Source organism: Vanellus vanellus, assembly GCF_965231255.1.
Source record: "Vanellus vanellus genome assembly, chromosome: 5".
NCBI lineage: Eukaryota > Metazoa > Chordata > Aves > Charadriiformes > Charadriidae > Vanellus > Vanellus vanellus.
This window is the reverse complement of record NC_138910.1, coordinates 56829807-56848582: the sequence shown is the minus strand read 5'-3', so window position 1 is coordinate 56848582 and position 18776 is coordinate 56829807. Positions and strand designations below refer to the sequence as shown.

Sequence of the window (18776 nt, the reverse complement as noted above, 5' to 3'; positions counted from 1 at the left end):
AGCAAGAACATACAGTTTTCAGAGATAAAGATCATCTACTGAAATCAGACTTGCAGAGCCACTAAAATAACATTTCCAATACTGCATCATTTTCATTGTCTCTGCTGTTACCGCTGAGCGGGGCTTCTTAAAACACACAGCCACATGTTTAAATTCAACTGTATTTGTTTACATGCAGCTCTCTCCAATAAATCCCCTTGGGAAAACTGGTACAGCATGAAGAGGTGAAACTTGTGCTTGAATCATTAACTCTACTTCCTAATAAAAAGCAATAGCATGACACAGTAAATACAGAGGCTAACATCTTAACTTTTTTTTTTTTCTTTTTACCACAAAAAGGCAGATAAATTTGAAATCTTCTCTCTTCATTCTCAGTAAGTTATTAATATAGCACAAACACTGGCACTGCAAATTCTTCAGACACAATTGTGTGAAAAACTAAAAATAACCTCCAAATACTGTTTGCAGGGCATTTCAAACAAGAAAAGCACTCAGAACTACTATTTAACAAAATCTTTCCATTTTACCTGCAAAATCTTTCCATTTTACCTGCTCTTTAAAAGTTCACAGAGCCAGATAATTCTAGCACCAGCTAGTACAGGTGAAGATGAAATACCCCAAGCATTTCTACCCCAGTTAGAGCTATCTGGAGAGCCCATATAATAGTTAAATGAAGTTTAACATCAAGTTAACTTTTCATAGCTGACTGACACCATTACCCTCCCTGCAAGGACAGCCAGTGGACTTACAAAATAGCTTCAGGTTTGATGTCTGTGAAGGGGACTGTCCACAAGACAAAACAGTGTTGATAGTCTAATTATTTTAGCAGAAAATCTGCCCGCTCACTCTCATTGTTCCAGTGGCAGACACAGACAAGGGCCGATTCACAGAAAAACTAACAAGGCTGCCTGGCAATTACCCAGCCCAATTACCCCACTGGCTATAAACCGCAGGACCAGTCAGCTTTCATTCTGCCAGCACATATACATAACTTGCACATGGTAAACTGCTGCCGCTGCTCTCGTTCTGGTTATCTGCAGTTGAGAGCAAAGGGCAGAGCCGAGCACCTGTCAGGCACCCCAATAACCCACACGTACGGGGAGCAAAAGCTTACCAGAACTAGCTCTCCTACCTTGGCAGGGTTCTATGCCTTTGCCTTTTCTTTTAGAATTTCACGGCTCCATCCGCAGAGTAGCTGTTTTCCCCGAGAACACTCAGCTCCCCTTTTTTACCTGCTACATGGCTAGCATATACATGCAAAGTTGAATAAGAATGGGCTATTTTTTAATGGGGGGAGAATGGGGGGGATGGGGTGTGGGTGTAGTTAAGAAAAAGATTTTTCCTAGCTTTAAAAAAGGATAGTGGCAAAAATTAGCCTGCCTGGTTCAAAGCCCCAAGTTTCTCCTTCAGGAAAAGGCACATAAAAATAATTTAGCTTTGATCTGTAATTAGCACACACAGTGTTACAGTATCCTAACTTATTACATGTTTCTTCAAGCTGCACTCTTTTTTAAGTCTTTTAAAAAATGAATACACAAAAAAGCTTAAGAGCAAAGGTGATACAGAATGTGAAAAACATTGAGGAAAAAAATATTTTGAAGCTTTTAACATTTATCAGTTGTATAGCTTCAGCAAGGCACCAAACTGTTCTATATTACAAAACAAAACCATATGCTAAACAAAAAGACTACGAGTCAGGAGGTTTGGCATTGGGCAGGGGGTGGGGAGAGCATGAGTAGTGGGGTTTTTTTGTTCTTTAAATTAAATCTATCAGTCATGAAAAAAAAAAAGAAAAAAGCACAAGAGAGACACAGATACTGCTAAAAGCCAGAAGAACCATATTCCGCGTTTTAAAATTTGCATTTATAGATCATGATAAATCAGTATCATGAAAATAAACAAACATGCACAAAAGACTACTTTTAAAATACTCTTTCCACAATCATGATTTCGAGTATTTGGACATAAATATACATGTAAGAAAAATCTCTGAATTAAAGCCACCATAATTTCACCCCTTCGAGAGTGTGTGTGCAGGCAGTTTTCAGTTCTGTTTTCTTTCTTTATGTCACAGGACCCTTTTCTCATTCATTCATGACACTCAGCTAATGAGCAGTTTGAAAACGTCTCTAGGCTTTACTTATTATGCACTATTCAAAACCCTTTATTAAATATAAGTTTCAGGGTACAGCCTCCTGGTATGCATCATTGGAATATAAAATTAATAAAATAAACTTTGTGAAGCTCATCTCCACAAATGGCCTTGGAAATGATGAGGTAGCAATATCCCCATTTTACAGACTAGAATGGGGGCAAAGAATTAAGATCAAAAGTGTTAATTAATTCTGCCACCAATTTAAGCACCTCCTTTTCAACATACTTAGCTTTACGAAACAGTTCATCTTCAAAGCATGGTTTCCACTCAGAACAGATAAAGCTGTAAATACTCAATACTTCTATAAATCAAACCCAAGAGTTTTATCTTGATTATCAGAAATACAGAATAAGCAATTACAATTCCCACCAAAAAATAGTGGCTGAAGTGGTTTATACAGTATCCTTCAGGAACAGTACCAGAGACAGTAAGAAAGGATGGTCTCTGGAAGAGCATTCAATTGTATTAACCATGAAACCTCTGTCTTTCTTGAATTCCCTGCCATGTAGACAACCACTGCAGCAAAGAAGACAGCACAGATGCAACAAATGGTGGTGCGTGCACTGCACCACCACAATTCCTACCCAGAGCAGCTGCACCCTGAACACTGAATAGAGCTGTGGTTCTTCAAAGAAGAAAAACCTGTAATTTGCTGGAGCGCAAGATATTTAGTTGTAGGATTTTCTAGCCTTTGAATGCTTGATTTTGCAGATTCAGTGTTGCTTCCTTAGGTTATAATAAATTCCCTAGATTCAAAAAAGCATAAAAATAACTACAGAAATGTAGGCTATTATATTGCTACACACAGCTCACAAGACTTGGCGCTTTTACAGCCCCAGCTAGCCCTGCAGCTGGCCAAGTAACTTGCCCAACAGAGTATCATACTTCAGCAGGTAACCGATGGGTACTTCCAGTGGATTTCATTTACATTCGCAAACAGCAGCAAAACAGCAACACTCCTGAACCTTGAGTCCCATTCCACACTCTACACAGCAGTATGCTACAAGAAAGGTTCTTTGTGTTCCCCTGTATTTGATCTGCAATTCCTACACAACCTGCCTCTTCTCCGCCTCCATCCCAGACCCATCCCTGTCTTATTTCGGTCACTTCATCCCATTTTCTCCATTTACACAATCATATCCTGTTCCCATCCAGGTTCTCTCTGTACTGGCGGCCAGTTTGTCTGCCTCTGGGACCCTTGCCCAGTCCATCCTGTTCTCTGGCAACACACTGGCTCTTTCCTAATCTCACTGTGCTCATGCCCAGTATTGGGACTCCCATTTCATAGTTCACCAACCCATTACTCATTCTCTTACACTCCTCAGTCTCTGCTGCCTTGTGTCATAACTTCCCGGTCTACCTTCTCTCAAAAATTGCTCACCAGCTAGTCCCAGTCCACTTGTCTTCCCTCTTCCCAGTCAGATCCTCTCTCTCTCCCATCTTAAGGATCACTCAGCTGCTTGTCCCAGCCTACTCTTCTGTCTGCCCAGTCTTTTGTCTTCTCTGCACTCAGATTACTCCCTTCCCTGTGTTGTTAGAAAGAGCAAACACCCTCTGAGAGACAGGAAAGCTTCAGCTCATCCAAAACATCTGGAAAAAGCTATTTCTGGCAAAGCCATTGCAGTTACCCGTACTACAGGTTGCGGCATTCATAGTTACCCAGGTAGTACGCAATGTTGCCAGCACTAAGAGACACAAGAGGTTCACGCAGCTCTACATGCACAGAAATTCTCAACTTTGGCTGTTCTGCTCCAGCCATTTCTGTTAAGCATGTATGAACCCTAGTGTTAGAAAAATTTAGATTTAGGTGAGTTTTCACAGCCATTGTTGTAAGAAAAATCCCCTTTCCAAGTTTTAAGTCTCTGTTTCAAGGCACACAGAGTTTACAATATTTCAGATACAATGGTTGCTAGATTTTAAAATAAATACATTAAAAACCAGAAAATCATACATCTTGATAGAAGAATATATTTTTCCTTAGCCACCTACTAAATCAAATGACATTTTTTGAAAAACTCCCCCAAGCGGGCAGCCAGCACGCAACATTTTAGTATGAAAGCATCCTGGCTTGTATCAGAAATAGTGTGGCCAGCAGGACTGGGGAAGTGATTGTCCCCCTGTACTACGCACTGGTGAGGCCTCACCTCGAGTACCGTGTTCAGTTTTGGGCCTCTCACCTACAAGAAAGACTGAGGTGCTGGAGTGTGTCCAGAGAAGGGCAACGAAGCTGGTGAGGGGGCTGTAGAACAAGTCTTATGAGAAGTGGCTGAGGGAACTGGGGTTGTTTAGCCTGGAGAAAAGGAGGCTCAGGGGAGACCTTATTGCTCTCTACAATTATCTGAAAGGAGGTTGTAGAGAGGTGGGAGTCAACCTCTTCTCATTAGTAACAAGTGACAGGACAAGAGCAAATGGCTTCAAATTACGCCAGGGTAGGTTTAGATTGGATATTAGGAAAAATTTCTTCACAGAAAGGGTTGTCAAGCATTGGAACAGGCTGCCCAGGGAAGTGGCTGAGTCACCATCCCTGGAGGTGTTTAAAAGATGGGTAGATGGGGCGCTTAGGGACATGGTTTACTGGTGGACTTGGCAGCGCTAGGTTCATTGTTGGACTTGATGGTCTCAAAGGTCCCTTCCAACCTCAACGGTTCTATGATTCTATGAAGTAGTTGTATTTTGACAAATTGAAAACACGTTCTCACACAGCTAAATCACTGGCAACCCTAACAGCAAACAAAGTTACTGTCCTGCTACTCATGTGCGTGCGCAGCAGACTACAACTTCTGCTACACTGCCATTCAAACCACATCATCATTGTCCCACCTGTCTTCCAAACGTGAATGCCAACTATCTCCTACAACTAATAAAGTTGTATATCAATGTTTTGTATGATAAAGAGATAGACAACAACATAGTCAATTAACAGCTGAGGGTTTCCCAAAACACTGCGTCATGCCCTGGGAGGGGGTAAACACCTGACCTGCTAAATTCTGACATTGCACTTCTTCCTTACACAAGTGCTTCCCTAACTTCATACTCCCAAAAATCTTCCAATTATCACAGCAAAAGAAAATTATCACTCTTGCAATTAAACAAAGTCAAACTATAGCTAACACGCGCTATCAACATTCATCAAATAACCCCACTGTCTGGAAAACCATCTCTATTTCTCGCACATTCCCAGGACAGCAATCCACCAGAAAATTAGTTTTAAAAAAAAAACAAGTGACAAGTTTCCATTCTCAGCAACATAATCAGCCCCACTGCAGCGAGAATGGTTAATCACCAGCTGCTAGCCATCCCAGCAATCCAGGGCAGGTAGTTTGCAGACAGAAAAAGTAATGAGCTTCTGCAGCAGTACGTGCCCCCTCAACGCCCCGCCATGCTGTAAGACCAGTGGGGCAATATGCACTGCTAAGTCCACAAAAGCAACTCATGCAGAAGTTTCTGACCTGCATCTGATCACCACCAAAGTTCAGAATGATGTGAATAACCCTCCATTCAGTGCTGTCCAGTCCCACACACATCACTGAACGCTTAAGGCAAGGCAGACTGCAATAACCACCCCGTGTCCCTATGCTCCTTCCAAATCCACTGCCATTACAACATCTCTATAGATCCCCGAAGGTTGTCATCTCACCCTTTAGCCACCTCACACTATAACACGCTCAGGCTGCAGTCACGTGGATTCTGCAATGTCACGAGGATTCTGCAATGGAGTCATGGTTGCTTCACACAGTCAGGAGCAGCACTCTGGGCTGGCAAAGCTGCCAATCACTAAAATTTCTTCCACTCTTTAAGCCCTTAAAAAAGGTGAGCTGTCCCGTAATGGAGCACAGGCAAGTTAGTCAAGCCTGGAGTACCACAAATAAGTTCCAAAAAACCTCATTGCTAATAAATTTTGGCATGGGGAGAAGAGAGAGGGTCTGCATCCCAGACCATGTGGAGAGGAGAAATTGCCTGATGCAATTTCACACAGTGAAGCCCAAAATAACCACCACTGGTGAAGTATCAGAATGATAATCAATGAGATTTCAAACAAGTCTAAACAGACCTCCAGTTACTGCAAAGAGCAATTTAGATATGCATCAGTTGCTTGGAAAGAAGTGACTACAACTGTATTTTGACTGTCCTATGAAAAACAAGATTGTTTAAGGCAAAGAATTCACTGTTCCCAAATACAGAAACCTGAGATATCAATATGAACCTCAAACTGATAAGAAGTTATAAAATATTTGTCTTATTTTACTTAGCTAATTACAGTATAGGTTTTTTTTAAATTTAAAGTTAAAAAAATACACACAAAAAGGTATTCTCTGAGGAGTGGGTGAAGTACCTAGGTGACATTTTGTAAAATTAAAATTATTTTCCATCTATCTTGAAAAAGCTGCAAACATATTTATAACTTTTTAGATGAAAGCTTTCATGCTTGTTCCCAAAACATTATTAACTTCCTTAAGATCTGTATGACATATTCAGTTTAAAGTTTGCATTTTTTTTGGTGTGCTAAGATTATTTACCAGAAAAACTAAAAATATCTGCAGAAATGAAATAGACCTAGAAGTTTATTGCTCATTAAAAAAAAACCACCACCACCACAATACAACATTTTAGTGTCTTGATAACATCCCTTCTTACAAGCCTAATAACTTCATATTTAATCCTAAATAATATGCTAATTGTTCTGCAAGATAGTTCAAATGCTCGTTTTAACATCTTCAGCACAGAATTTACTCACTAGTTCTTTTCACTGAATCATTAAAATGTATTTTCTTGATTAATGCAGTGAGTTGATTCTTCTTCATTTATGGCATTTTCTTTCTCCAATATATCAATTGTTGCTTAAAAAAAAAAATCCCAACCCAAAAAAGTCCACAGAACAATTTTTACTCTGCCACTGACTGTGGTGGAAGAGAACCATGACTAGTAGGAAAAGGGATCAAGCCTCAGACCTGCTTTACAACATATTTTTCTATTGCAAAAGGAGGTGATATTACAAGGTAACAACAGGAATTCTCATGAACTACCTTTAACTTTGGTAGCCGTGTACTATCACCACATTCCATAGTAGAGACCACAGACATTGATAAACAACAGACCATGAGCAACTGGGAACAAGCTCAATGGTTACTAACTATTTACTTTTAAAATCTTTGATGTAATAGTATCCAGAAGCCTAACTCACAGATACAGAAAAATCAAGAATTTTTCCTTCTTTCACCATCCCCCATGCAGGGCTTACACAGTACTGAGGTAGATATTCTAATGCAAAACCAACTGTAAGTCAAACGAAAGTATTTCCCTCTCCCCGATAATGTTTGCCTCTCAGTATTACTGACATGCCACTTCCAAGAATTATAAGCTGTAAGATAAGATATCCTCAGTTTTGGATGCTCCTACTTTTGAGAATGGAGGCTGTACTGAAACATCTCCCTGTGACAGAGGTAATTAAAAAAAAAAATTAAGGTAAAATGGATTAAATCTGTGTATGTACATACATAAACACGCAGAGAGACAGAGAGAACACAAGAGATACAAATCACATAATGAAATCGGAGGTAAATGCCAATGCCCAGCTGTTTGGGTTTTTTGGACATACAGCAGATTCTATGAATTCTATTAGAATCCATATGAATGCACCAAGTGATTTTCCTCAGTTGTCTACTCAATGGGGACAAAGAGAGTATTATTCATAGGTAACAAGAGGGATGGTATAAAAGCTGGGCAGCAAGGATGTGGTTCATTAAGGGAAGAACTAAAGAATTCATTAAGGCGTACTGTGAGGCACAGCAGCTTTGCAAGAATTCTCTGATGTGCCAATAATGTCATAACAAATACCCAAGGAAACTAGTTAAGTCGTTTTCCCTCACATTAACATTGGTTTCAGTGTCATTCAAGCTGTGGTCATTTACAATTTCAAAAACATGCTTGATCCTTTCTACAAATCACACAACAAGCCTGGTACCCAAACACTCTTCTGGGGGTGCCTCAACATCCTCCAACAAACTTAGAACAGCATTCTACCAAGAACACTGGAAACCAAAGCATGGTTTGTTTGTTTGTTTTAATAACATAACAGAGTTATTTACCTTAGTAGTGTGACAGGCACCTATTCTGCTAGGAAGTTTCCATACTATTACATACCATTTATTTTTCAGGCAATTTTTAAAATACTTCAAGATGACGCTATATAACCGATGCACCCCACATTTAATCTCATACCGTCCAACTAGTCTACCAAATCATTTTCTCCACCAGCAGCATGAAGACGGAGTGCATTGTGACACCTCATACATATTTAATAATAGCCTGATAGGCTGTCATTAACATCAAACAGCAACCTAAGTTTGCTACATTAAACATGATCCCTGTGTTAAGAGGACAATCACAAAGCGCCTCCAAGATCGAGTCTGTAAGAAATACCCACCAACTTGGACAAGGTGTAATGAGGCCAACTGCACTGAAGAAGCCATTATTCACACATTGCAGTTAAAATGGAGGAGGAGAAAAAAAAAAAAAAAAAAGCAGGGGAAAAAGAAAAAGCTTCAATGGGTCATAAGACCAGACATGCCATAAGGCAATCTGTCATAGAGTACTCATATTAATAACTGTTGTGTCAAAACTGAACATTCAAAAGAAAAGACAAACCTTCCTTTATGTTTTATGAAATGTAAGCCCACAGAATTAATAATTCATGAGATGAAGAAAAATACCAGATTTGGATATAAATATTAACAGAACACTGTCAACCTGTTTAAAACCAAATTTTAACTGTCCTACCTTACAATTATCAATCTAGAAAGGAATATTCTTCAAAAGCTCAAAAAAAAAAAAGTCAGTATGAAAGTCATTAATGAAGAAATTAACATTCTCTACTCATGTAGGTCCTAAGCAAAACATGAGAACTCTGTTCCATGCTCGGCTGTTGCTGAGCGAATGCTAATTGACTGGCATTATTTGTTCCCAGAGTTACACTGTGTTGACAACAATAATGTTGGTAGGCACACAAGAAAGTACACCAAAGGGACATACTCAAATCAAGACCCAGTGGTAAATGGGTAGGAAAAGAGGGGAAGTAGTTGTCAGGTGACAAAGATAAAAAAGCTAGTTAAAAGTTAATATATAAAAAGTTCATACAACGGGTCTTGGATAATTTTTTCTGATTAGCTAAAGAACAGGCATTTAAAAACTACAAAAGAAAGAAATTAACCCATAATGCACAGCCACATATCAGTAAGTTCACTGCATATATTTCATATTTGGTTGAAATCATATTTTCAGAATATGTTAGTCTCAAGACAGATAAGTATTTAACTAGACCTACAAAATGATGCAGTTATTTCCATTTTAATCTTTACTTAGTTTGCTAAAGTGGTTAGCAGTTGAAGTTCAAGATCTAGAAGAAACTTCTGCCTTACGATGCCAGCTCTTCTCTGCTTTCACTATTATAGTATATTGGAACACAAAACAATTGTACCAAAAAAAAAAAAAAAAAAAAATCAGGAATGCTATCAAACTGTATTGTTCTAAATGGTGGTGACACTGCTTTTCTTTACAGTTTTTTTTCTTCTCCCCAGCTAATATAATTTCAGTCTGGTTATGTCCCCATCTGCACTTACATTCTGGGCAACGGTGTTAAAAATACTTACATAAGCATCAATATTGGGCATACATTAAAAAAGTCACTACACTTTTCTCTACAGTTCCTGACATTTTCACTGCATTTCACCCAGTGATGAGCACGCAGAATGAAAAGCTACAGAAGTTGAACATTACAAGCTTTTAATATTTTTTCAAAAAGTTAATTCCTACCTTTATCATTCTAGAGAGGTCTCCAGCATCAGCTAATTCCAACACTATGTTCAGTTCATTGTCTTCAATGAACGAGGCATAATATTTAATTACATTTGGATGATTCAGTTGCTAAGAAAGCAGAATAATAATGCACATTTTAGTGTAGAGCACATCTTATCTTTTAAGACTAACAAAGAAAACATTCTTATTTAGGAAAAAACACCAACCCCTAAAATCTATTTCAGCGTGAAACAAAAAGTATATGCTTATGAGAAGCATTTACAGATGAACATTTTGCAAGAATATGTCTGCATTTTAGGATCAACATGATGACTGACATTGCAATTTTAGAGGAATTTTGCTTCAATGTATCTCTGCAATAGCATGGTAAACTGTTATTGATACAGCAAAGTCCATTTTTAAAATCAGGATTTTACTGTACACGGGACACAGGTATTTACAATACTGGTTTTATCAGAAAGTTCTACTTGAAAAGTTACCCATTTTTCTATAGGACTTACTTCTCAATGTTAATTTCTAAAGCAATAAAAATTACAAAATTCCTTAAGTGAGGCTTATAAAAACTCTACACAGACAATCATGGACACCTGAAGTACATCTATGAAAAACTTAATATACTTTGATGATGGCTACACATTTTTAAAACAAATCTTTTACCTTAAGAAGATCTATTTCTTTGATGCAGTCAGCACGGGCTTTGGCATCCATTAAATCAAATATCTATGCACAAAAGACAAGACATTTTTATTAAGTAATTAAAATATAGCAAATTGAGTGATCATTAGCATTATTTCATAGCATCCATAAAGCAACTTGCATTATGCTTTTCATGGTAAGATGTAACATTGCAGTAAGAAATATTCCTAATGCTCTGATGTACTGATTCACTGCTATATTGATTCTTTTAGCCCCCTTGTAGGGAAGAAGCCCACTGCAAGTACAAGTTTTCCAATGACTTAATTGCCACCTCCGCATATCTGTTCAAACACACAGCAATAATTCAGCACATTTCCTTCAAGTTGGTTCTAATCCAAATGTCAGCTTCCTCTCCCATTCCTGCCACACCATTATGACAAACTGATTCTTTCTAGTACTGAGCATATCTTTTTTTCCTAGTCTCTTGCCACAGTCTTCCTTTTCTATTCTAAATAATGCATACACTTTTACTCTCTCAGGATCAAAACTTCATTGTCACCTCCAATTCTTTCTCTCCCATTTCCTTCCCTTCAGCAAGCAAAGAAGTGATTTGGGTTCTGTAATTTGTTTACTAGAGCACTTTTTTCTAATCTCTCATCTGTCACCTGGACTTTTACAGCCTTTTACAGTTAGACATCTCTGCTCTTCATTTTTTCTCCACCTCCCAGCTGCTCCAAATTACTTCACAATGTATCTCATTTTTGCCTCTTCCAGTTAACGACGTTACTTTCTGCTAATTTCAAGTTTTGTTTGAAGTAATTTTTTTCCTGCCATTAGAGTCCTTGTCCACATTCTACACATCTATATTTGATTTGATGTCTTTCTATTTTCTCTCCCTTTTTTTTTTCTTACCACCTTTGTGTTCCCTTCTCGCTTTACTTTCTGATATATGCATCTCCATACACTGCCACCGACTTTTCCCCTTAGAAATGACCAAAACGTTCCTTTTTCAAGGAACCCTTTCTCTCTCATTTGCCGTTACTTTCTGAATTAAAAAAGAAACAACAAAAAAAAAAAACACACACCACAAAAAACCCAAACAAAAAAAACCTCATCCAACTTCTGTGTGGTCTGCCTATTACCCTTTGAGCTACCCAGAAACAGAGGCGCACTATGAGCTTTAGTAATTGCCACAATGTTTATGAGATTACCTTTTCCACTAACATCTTTTCAATACGCTTTCTAGATGGTCTCCAGAAAAAGAGAAGTGCTATGAAGATCGCTGGTACCTGGTTCCATCAACTAAAAATGATCAAAAGCCCAACAGCTGACAACTTCCATTTCGTATCTTGCCACCAACCCCAGAAACAAAAATAAGCATTAACAGCACTTTGCATACTGAATGTCTGCAAAGAGGGCATCTCTTAAACTGACTGCATAACTCTCCATGTGAATTACACCTTCTTTCACTCTCCTCAAAGTTCAAACAAATCAGGAAGTCCACACATGATCTGCTAAACCTCATCTTTCTATGCCACTATGCACAGCAAGTTTTTCATTCCTTTAATCAACTGAAAGAAGTCTAGAGACTTCATCCATTGAGCACAGTCCTCACAGAGCACACTTGTGTTCTTGGCTGCTTCCCTTCAGATATTCAATCATCTGTCTTCAGAGCTGGCATAAGAAAAAACAGCCTGCAGTGGATGCAAGATTCACGTTTTGACAAAAAGACAATTGTAAGCCAAGAACTGAAATGCCAGCCTTGTAGATAGTAAGACAAAAAAGGGGAGGAGGAAAGGAAAAAGAAAACAAAACTACTTACCAAGAAAGAAAGGGAATAAACCGTCTCACAACTACTTATATATTAACGCCAGAATGATGGGAAATAAACAGACTGAGCTAGAAGCAATTATTCAAGGAGGAGACTGTGGAGAACTTAACAGAAACACAGCAGGGTAAGTCACAAGACAGGAATGCTAACACTGAAAAATAAAGCAATCTCAGATGTAGTAGAAGAAAAGATAGTAGTATATATGAAATTACAGGTACAAGTACTAAGAGGTAAATAACACTGATGAAAAAGACAGAAAAGATAGTTTATGAATTAAGGTAGAGAACTTAGTGAAGAAGATAAAACAGCCTGCATCTGTTATCGATCTCAACTCTAAATGAAAAAATGCTCTTTAATCGTTTTGATAATAGACTATAGTCTTAGGTATTTGGTATAGTCTTGAAGGACTGTAAAGATTTTTCTAGGAAACACTTAGGAAAGTTCTAAATATAAGAGAGAACATTAACTGAGGAAGTACTGGGAAGGCATGAGATCATGATTGTACGTAACCTAAGAGACCAGCAAATGGAAAAACAATCCACAAAAATGTGTATCAGGGAGCAGGGAAAAAAAAAAAAAAAAGGGTACAGGTATGGCGGCACATCTTTAAGCTCCACAGTTTTGCTAAATTCTAGATAATCGTGAGATAAGATAAGAACTTTTGCTTATAAATGACACAGAGATTAGACAGACCGAGAACTCCAAACACACTGGGGAACCTAATCAAAGCTGCAGACTGAATTTTAGACTGAATATTGTACACAAATTATCTACTTATAATATTTGGGGAAACTACCCAGAGCACTATTTCAATATTCAAAACCAAAAAAGTTTCATTGTGTGAAAAACCAGAAAAACCAGGACAGTTTGCACCTGTTAATGACTGTTCCAATATGCCAAGAGGCTTATTAACTTACCTATACCAGGAGTATTTCCCTACACACCTAAATGAGCAAGTTCTGTGAACAATTTTTTTTTTTTAAGTTACATCTCTGATAAGGACATCGAATCATAGAATGGTTTAAGTTGGAAAGGACCTTGAAGATCATCGAGTTCCAAACCTCCTGCCATAGGCAGGGGCACCTCCCACTAGACCAGGCTGCCCAAGGCCACGTCCAGCCTGGCCTTGAACACCCCCAGGGATGGGGCCTCAACAACCTCTCTGGGCAACCTGTGCCAGTGCCTTACCACCCTCAAAGTGAAAAACTTCTTCCTAATGTTCAATCAGAACCTGCCCTCTTCTAATTTAAAGCCATTCTCTCTCATCCTATCACTACATGCCCTAGTAAAAAGTCCTTCCCCAGCTCTCCTGTAGGCCCCCTTTAGGTACTGGAAGGCTGCAATAAGATCTCCCCGGAACCTTCTCTTCTCCAGGCTGAACAGCCCCAACTCTTTCAGCCTCTCCTCACAGGAGAGGTGCTCCAGCCCTCGAATCATCCTCGTGGCTCTCCTCTGAACACGCTCCAGCAGGTCCATGTCCTTCTTATGTTGGGGACTCCAGAGCTGGATGCAGTACTCCAGGTGGGGTCTCACGAGAGTGGAGTAGAGGGGCAAAATCAGTACCTCTCATAGAGGAATAATAAAACAACAAAAATAAAGCCCTAGACCTAGGACTGTGAAAGATCTAGGATCATGGCATAGGAAAGAAAGACAAAATTTTGTTTGTGTATTCTGGCTGGTATTCCCAGTACTTCTAATTTGTTATTAAACAGCCTGGAGTAGACTAGACCAAGAAACTGTTCTTATGAAAGGGCAGACTAAACGTTGTATAAACATGACTCCCTATACTTTTGCTACACTTCATACAGCAGTGGCAACTTTGTCACAACTTCAGCTAAACTGAATATTTCAACTATTACTTGAATAAAATAAATCAAGTCAGAAAAACTGAGACTTTTTGTGACCCTTACAAAAGAAAAAAAAAAAAAAAGAGACAAACAATCTGAAGATTTACTGTATATCATTCTTGAGGTTCTCCATTAGACTTTGGTCCAGATCTAACCTCAAAATAATATAAATAGCAATTCCCAGAAATCCAGAATTTCTGTTTCACAGACATTAACTTCCTCCAACAATAAGATTGGAAAAACCCCACGCCACCACCAACAAAAAAATGTATCACCCAAACCACGGCCTCTGAAGAACCTCTGCCCTATCATACTAGATTCAAACAGCTCGCAGAGACTTTCTTTCTGAATAGATTATCTTTCCTTTTTGCCAAACTGCTGTAGTTCACATCAGAGGCCTCTGGTGTAATAAGCCATGTCAGCTCACAAGAAGGCTACTGTAAACACAACGAGAAAACCTCCACGCTTCATCACCAGAAGATGACTCAACACCGAAGAATGTCTTACACCGAAGAATGGAAGCTGCAATGAAAGATTTTAAGAGCTTTAGAACATCCTTTCAAGTGCATGTCAAAATTACACATGGCACCTGGCACCGATCAGGCAGCTTGGTTTGTAGGAGCTGCTGCAGACCAGACGACTGCCACGCAAGAGAAGACGTCCTTTGCTTGTGGTTTACTACAGACTGGCCAATATGCAGAGATGTCAGTACTTCCATCACAACAGTAACAGCTTGTAGTTTTGCAAGCAGACTAATTCCATCTTTGGCCACTGTTACTCAGCAAGCCAACCTGAAAGGTCAGTTTATGCTCCCCCCTCTCCAGCATGCACACAGATCTCTCACACACACACACACACTTTGTAGCCCTACAAAGACAGTATTGCCACTGCTATTAGCAGGCTGCCTCAGAAACACGAAGCCTAAAGACCTTCCACATTTTGCCTGGACTTTTCTTGGCTTGAACTTATTTTTTGAGCTTGGACTTAGCTGTAGCAGCACATGCTTTGCAGTTGAGAGACTTAACCTTAATGAAGCCATTACGGTCAGATGACTTGTTGGTTTTAGATGCAGCTCAGCTTTGTGCAACTGCACAGTCTTAAGGAAATTACAGCAGATACAATAAAGGTCTAATAGAACCAGTGTGATTAACTTCGGTAAACTTCTGGACCAGCATTAGCAACAGACTGCTTGAAAGCACCCAGCATATCCCACACAGAGCTGCCACCAGCGTCCTCCTCCCAGCAGAGCCCAGGAAACGGAAAGGTGAGCCTCAACAGGGTCGATGTGAAGAAGCTTGTGTACATCGATTACTGGGAACCATCAGTAATTAGACTACAAGTGTCAGCATCTCTGCAATTGGCTAACAATAAAAACTGCTGCATTTTGATTAGACTGCTACGGCATTAATTAGACTAACAATAAATTCTAATTCTTGACTCCACTTATGAGGTCAGGATCACAGGGTAATTCAGGTTGGACACGTGTTTCTCTAGTCAGCACAAATTGCACAGTGTAATACACTCTTATTTAAAATTTTAATTATTTTTCCCCAATTTCTATTTTCAAGGACTGTATTAAGATTAACATTTCTACAAAGGAATTACATTTGCTGTGCGAAACCTAATAACATGCAAAAATGATAGTACATGTTTTTACGATGTGCCAGTTTTCACGAAAAGCGTAATCAAAAAATGTCATTGTGTTAAACACTATACCTTAGTTAGCTAGTACTGTGGAATTCCTGAAAACAAGGAGGCAAATACAGCTGAAGAGACTTAAGAGAGCATTTTAAAAGCCCTTAGCAATTTTTCTTCCACTTAGCGAGAACACTAAGTGAAATAAAAAGTTCATTTTTAGCTCTCAGTTTTGTGTGCTACTGCAATCAATAGCATAGAAAGGAAGAGTAGAAGGACAAGCATACATTGATACTTATTCCAAAACTTTCCCCTCTGTGTGTTATGCAACTATGGGATCTCTGGTAACTTTGCATCAAATCACTCCTCCAGGACTGTCAGGTGGGCATAGGTTATAATTTTATTCTTTCAGCATTCTAGAAACATCAGTTGTAAGTACTGTCAAGAGATATCGATATTTTTAGAATAGTTTCTAAGCTATTGTAAGAGACATAGCAAGAACTGTTCCCTATGCAGATGTGCAAAGTAAACAAAAAGGTTGCAACACATGAAATCAACTTCCTGAGTAAAGTTCTTACACACATGCTCGCGTATGCAACTGGAGCTCCTAGAAGATGATGTGCATAGCAAGGTTTAGAAAGATTTAACCACCAGATGAAAAACATCAGGCCTTAGTTTCTATGTATCTTAGTTTCTGTATTAGTTTCTTAGTTTCTGTATCTTATCAGTTACTGGCTACCAATTTAACTCATCTGAATTGACATGCCAAGTTGGAAATCTACTTGATTCCTCTTGGTCTGAAGTCCATCACTTTTCAAGTTTTCCTTTTCAAGTACTGAAGAGGCTAAAGGTCTTTCTAACTTCACCATTTAAATGACAATTTAACCTATTTCTGTTTGAAATTCTGTATAAAACAAAAATGCCAAGAAGTATTTCCAAAGCAAAACGCAAACATGACTGCTGTAACATAAACCTACAGACAAGCAAGCAAAACAAAAGACCTGAATGAACATAAATATTGAAATATGACACTGCATAGCAACAATGAGCATTAGAGTATTTTGCCACCACAGCACTGCTGTGCTGAGACAATAGAGCTTCATAAAGTGTGAAATTACAAGTGCTTTCCAAAGATTAATTATCTCTAATTCAGGCCTGAAGTAGCAATCCACTGACAATGCACAATGAATAATGAATGCAAGTGCTAGATAAAAGGATTCATTGTCTGAATCTCTAACACAGGGGTCTCCAATTTTGGAATGAAAGGGAAGGAAAGGCGGAACAATGTAAGACAAATTTAATGAATCTGGAATTTTATTGACATATGCAGTTTCACATAGTATTTTAAATTTTGAGTAGCTAAGGTTTACTTAAAAAATAGCTCATAAAGCGAACCCATACAGCCTTACAGTCTCTGACTTTAGAGATTTATAACTCCTTTGCCCTTTAAGGATTTTTTGTGAGCTTTGATTCCAGTACCTAGCAGTTGCTTATTTCCCCCCTGGAAGTGACCGCTAGACTGCTTATTGCTCAGAATGCCACACCATACCTCAGGGTGTTGATGGTTCTGTTGCAAGGGTTAGTCAGGGTGGCAGTAGTAGAGTTGTACTGCTGCTTCGTCAGGCATGATCTTTCCGTCTAGTTTGGACCTCTGACTTAACACACATTAAGAAACTTATCTAGGAAGAAGCTCTTCAAACTTATACTGCTGTGTTCATCGTTTATCTGTAGTTAATCTTCCCTGATGTTTCTTTGACTCAAAGTGTAGTTTAGACATTAATGAAAGTGAAGTAATAAAGATTTGTTTTTTTTTTTTTTTTTTAATTCCGGTTCTATTTAGGTAATATTTCAGAAACGTAGTTCCATGGAAAAAGAGAGAACCTAATTATTATAAATACCACTTCCCTAATTACAAAAATACAAACACCACACAGGAGGATGAAGCACAAAGGGTACAACAAGAAGAAAAGACCCAACATACTATTTTGTGTATTCTGCTGGTTAAACTACTAGAAAGAAACACAAAATTAAACAGTTTTCACTGTGCTGCATATCCTACTGGAAACCAAACCAAGAATACTACTACTTCATGTCATCTGGACTCAGAAGCAACTACAAATTCAGAAAGAGTGGTTTCTGTCACCATCTGCTTGTCCTTCCTCCCACAGCATCTAACTGCCACTTGCTTCTGCTCACATTGAGTTCCGCAAACATACATTTTGTACACATTAATATAACATTTATCAATATTGTACATATTTCAGCCAAATAAAATGTTAATAGCAGAAAATAAACATTCTTGTTGGAAAGCTTCCTTTGGAACACATAATGGTCTGAGATTCAGTAACTCTTAAAGATAGGATAACTGAATAATTCTAAGTCACATCAGACTTCGAAGGTAGAGGCAAACCTGGGGAACCACGGACTAAACAGACATAAAGAGAACACCTATATACTCAACCCAGCCAGGAAAACAAAACAGGGAGGGGGCGGAAATGACAGCTTGCAAGACCAGAGAGGAAGGCACGTTCAGATGTGAGCTGAGAAAGGGCAGAAAATGGGAAAGTAAAAGAAAGTCCAGATCTTGGTTATGTTATTTAACACAAAGTACAGCATTTAGAGACGCTGCTTCAATGTGGCCATGTGGAAAGCAGTATCCATGCAAAGGTCTAAAAAAGAGAGAATAGAGCCTCTCCTTCATGACAGAAAGAAGCATTCCTCCTGTTTTGTCCATGCTGAACTTCCATTAATGAGGAATCAGAAAAAAAGGCAGTATTTTAATTTGAATAAAATAAAATGTGACTGAAATTAACAGCAAAAAGCACCATCATAGAGCAGATCCACAAGATCTCCTCTGAAA

At 38.7% G+C, this 18776-nt stretch overlaps 1 protein-coding gene across 1 annotated transcript in view; it reads right to left on the bottom strand.

Annotated features, from left to right (window-relative positions):
- Positions 1–18776, bottom strand: part of NEK7 (NIMA related kinase 7) — a gene marked incomplete at its 5' end in the record, with an annotated part of 57552 nt that overhangs the window by 29744 nt on the left and 9032 nt on the right. The window contains 2 exons of the mRNA XM_082484039.1: positions 9965–10075; positions 10625–10687. Coding sequence (XP_082340165.1) covers positions 9965–10075; positions 10625–10687 — 174 coding nt within the window. The remainder of the gene's footprint in view (positions 1–9964; positions 10076–10624; positions 10688–18776) is intronic.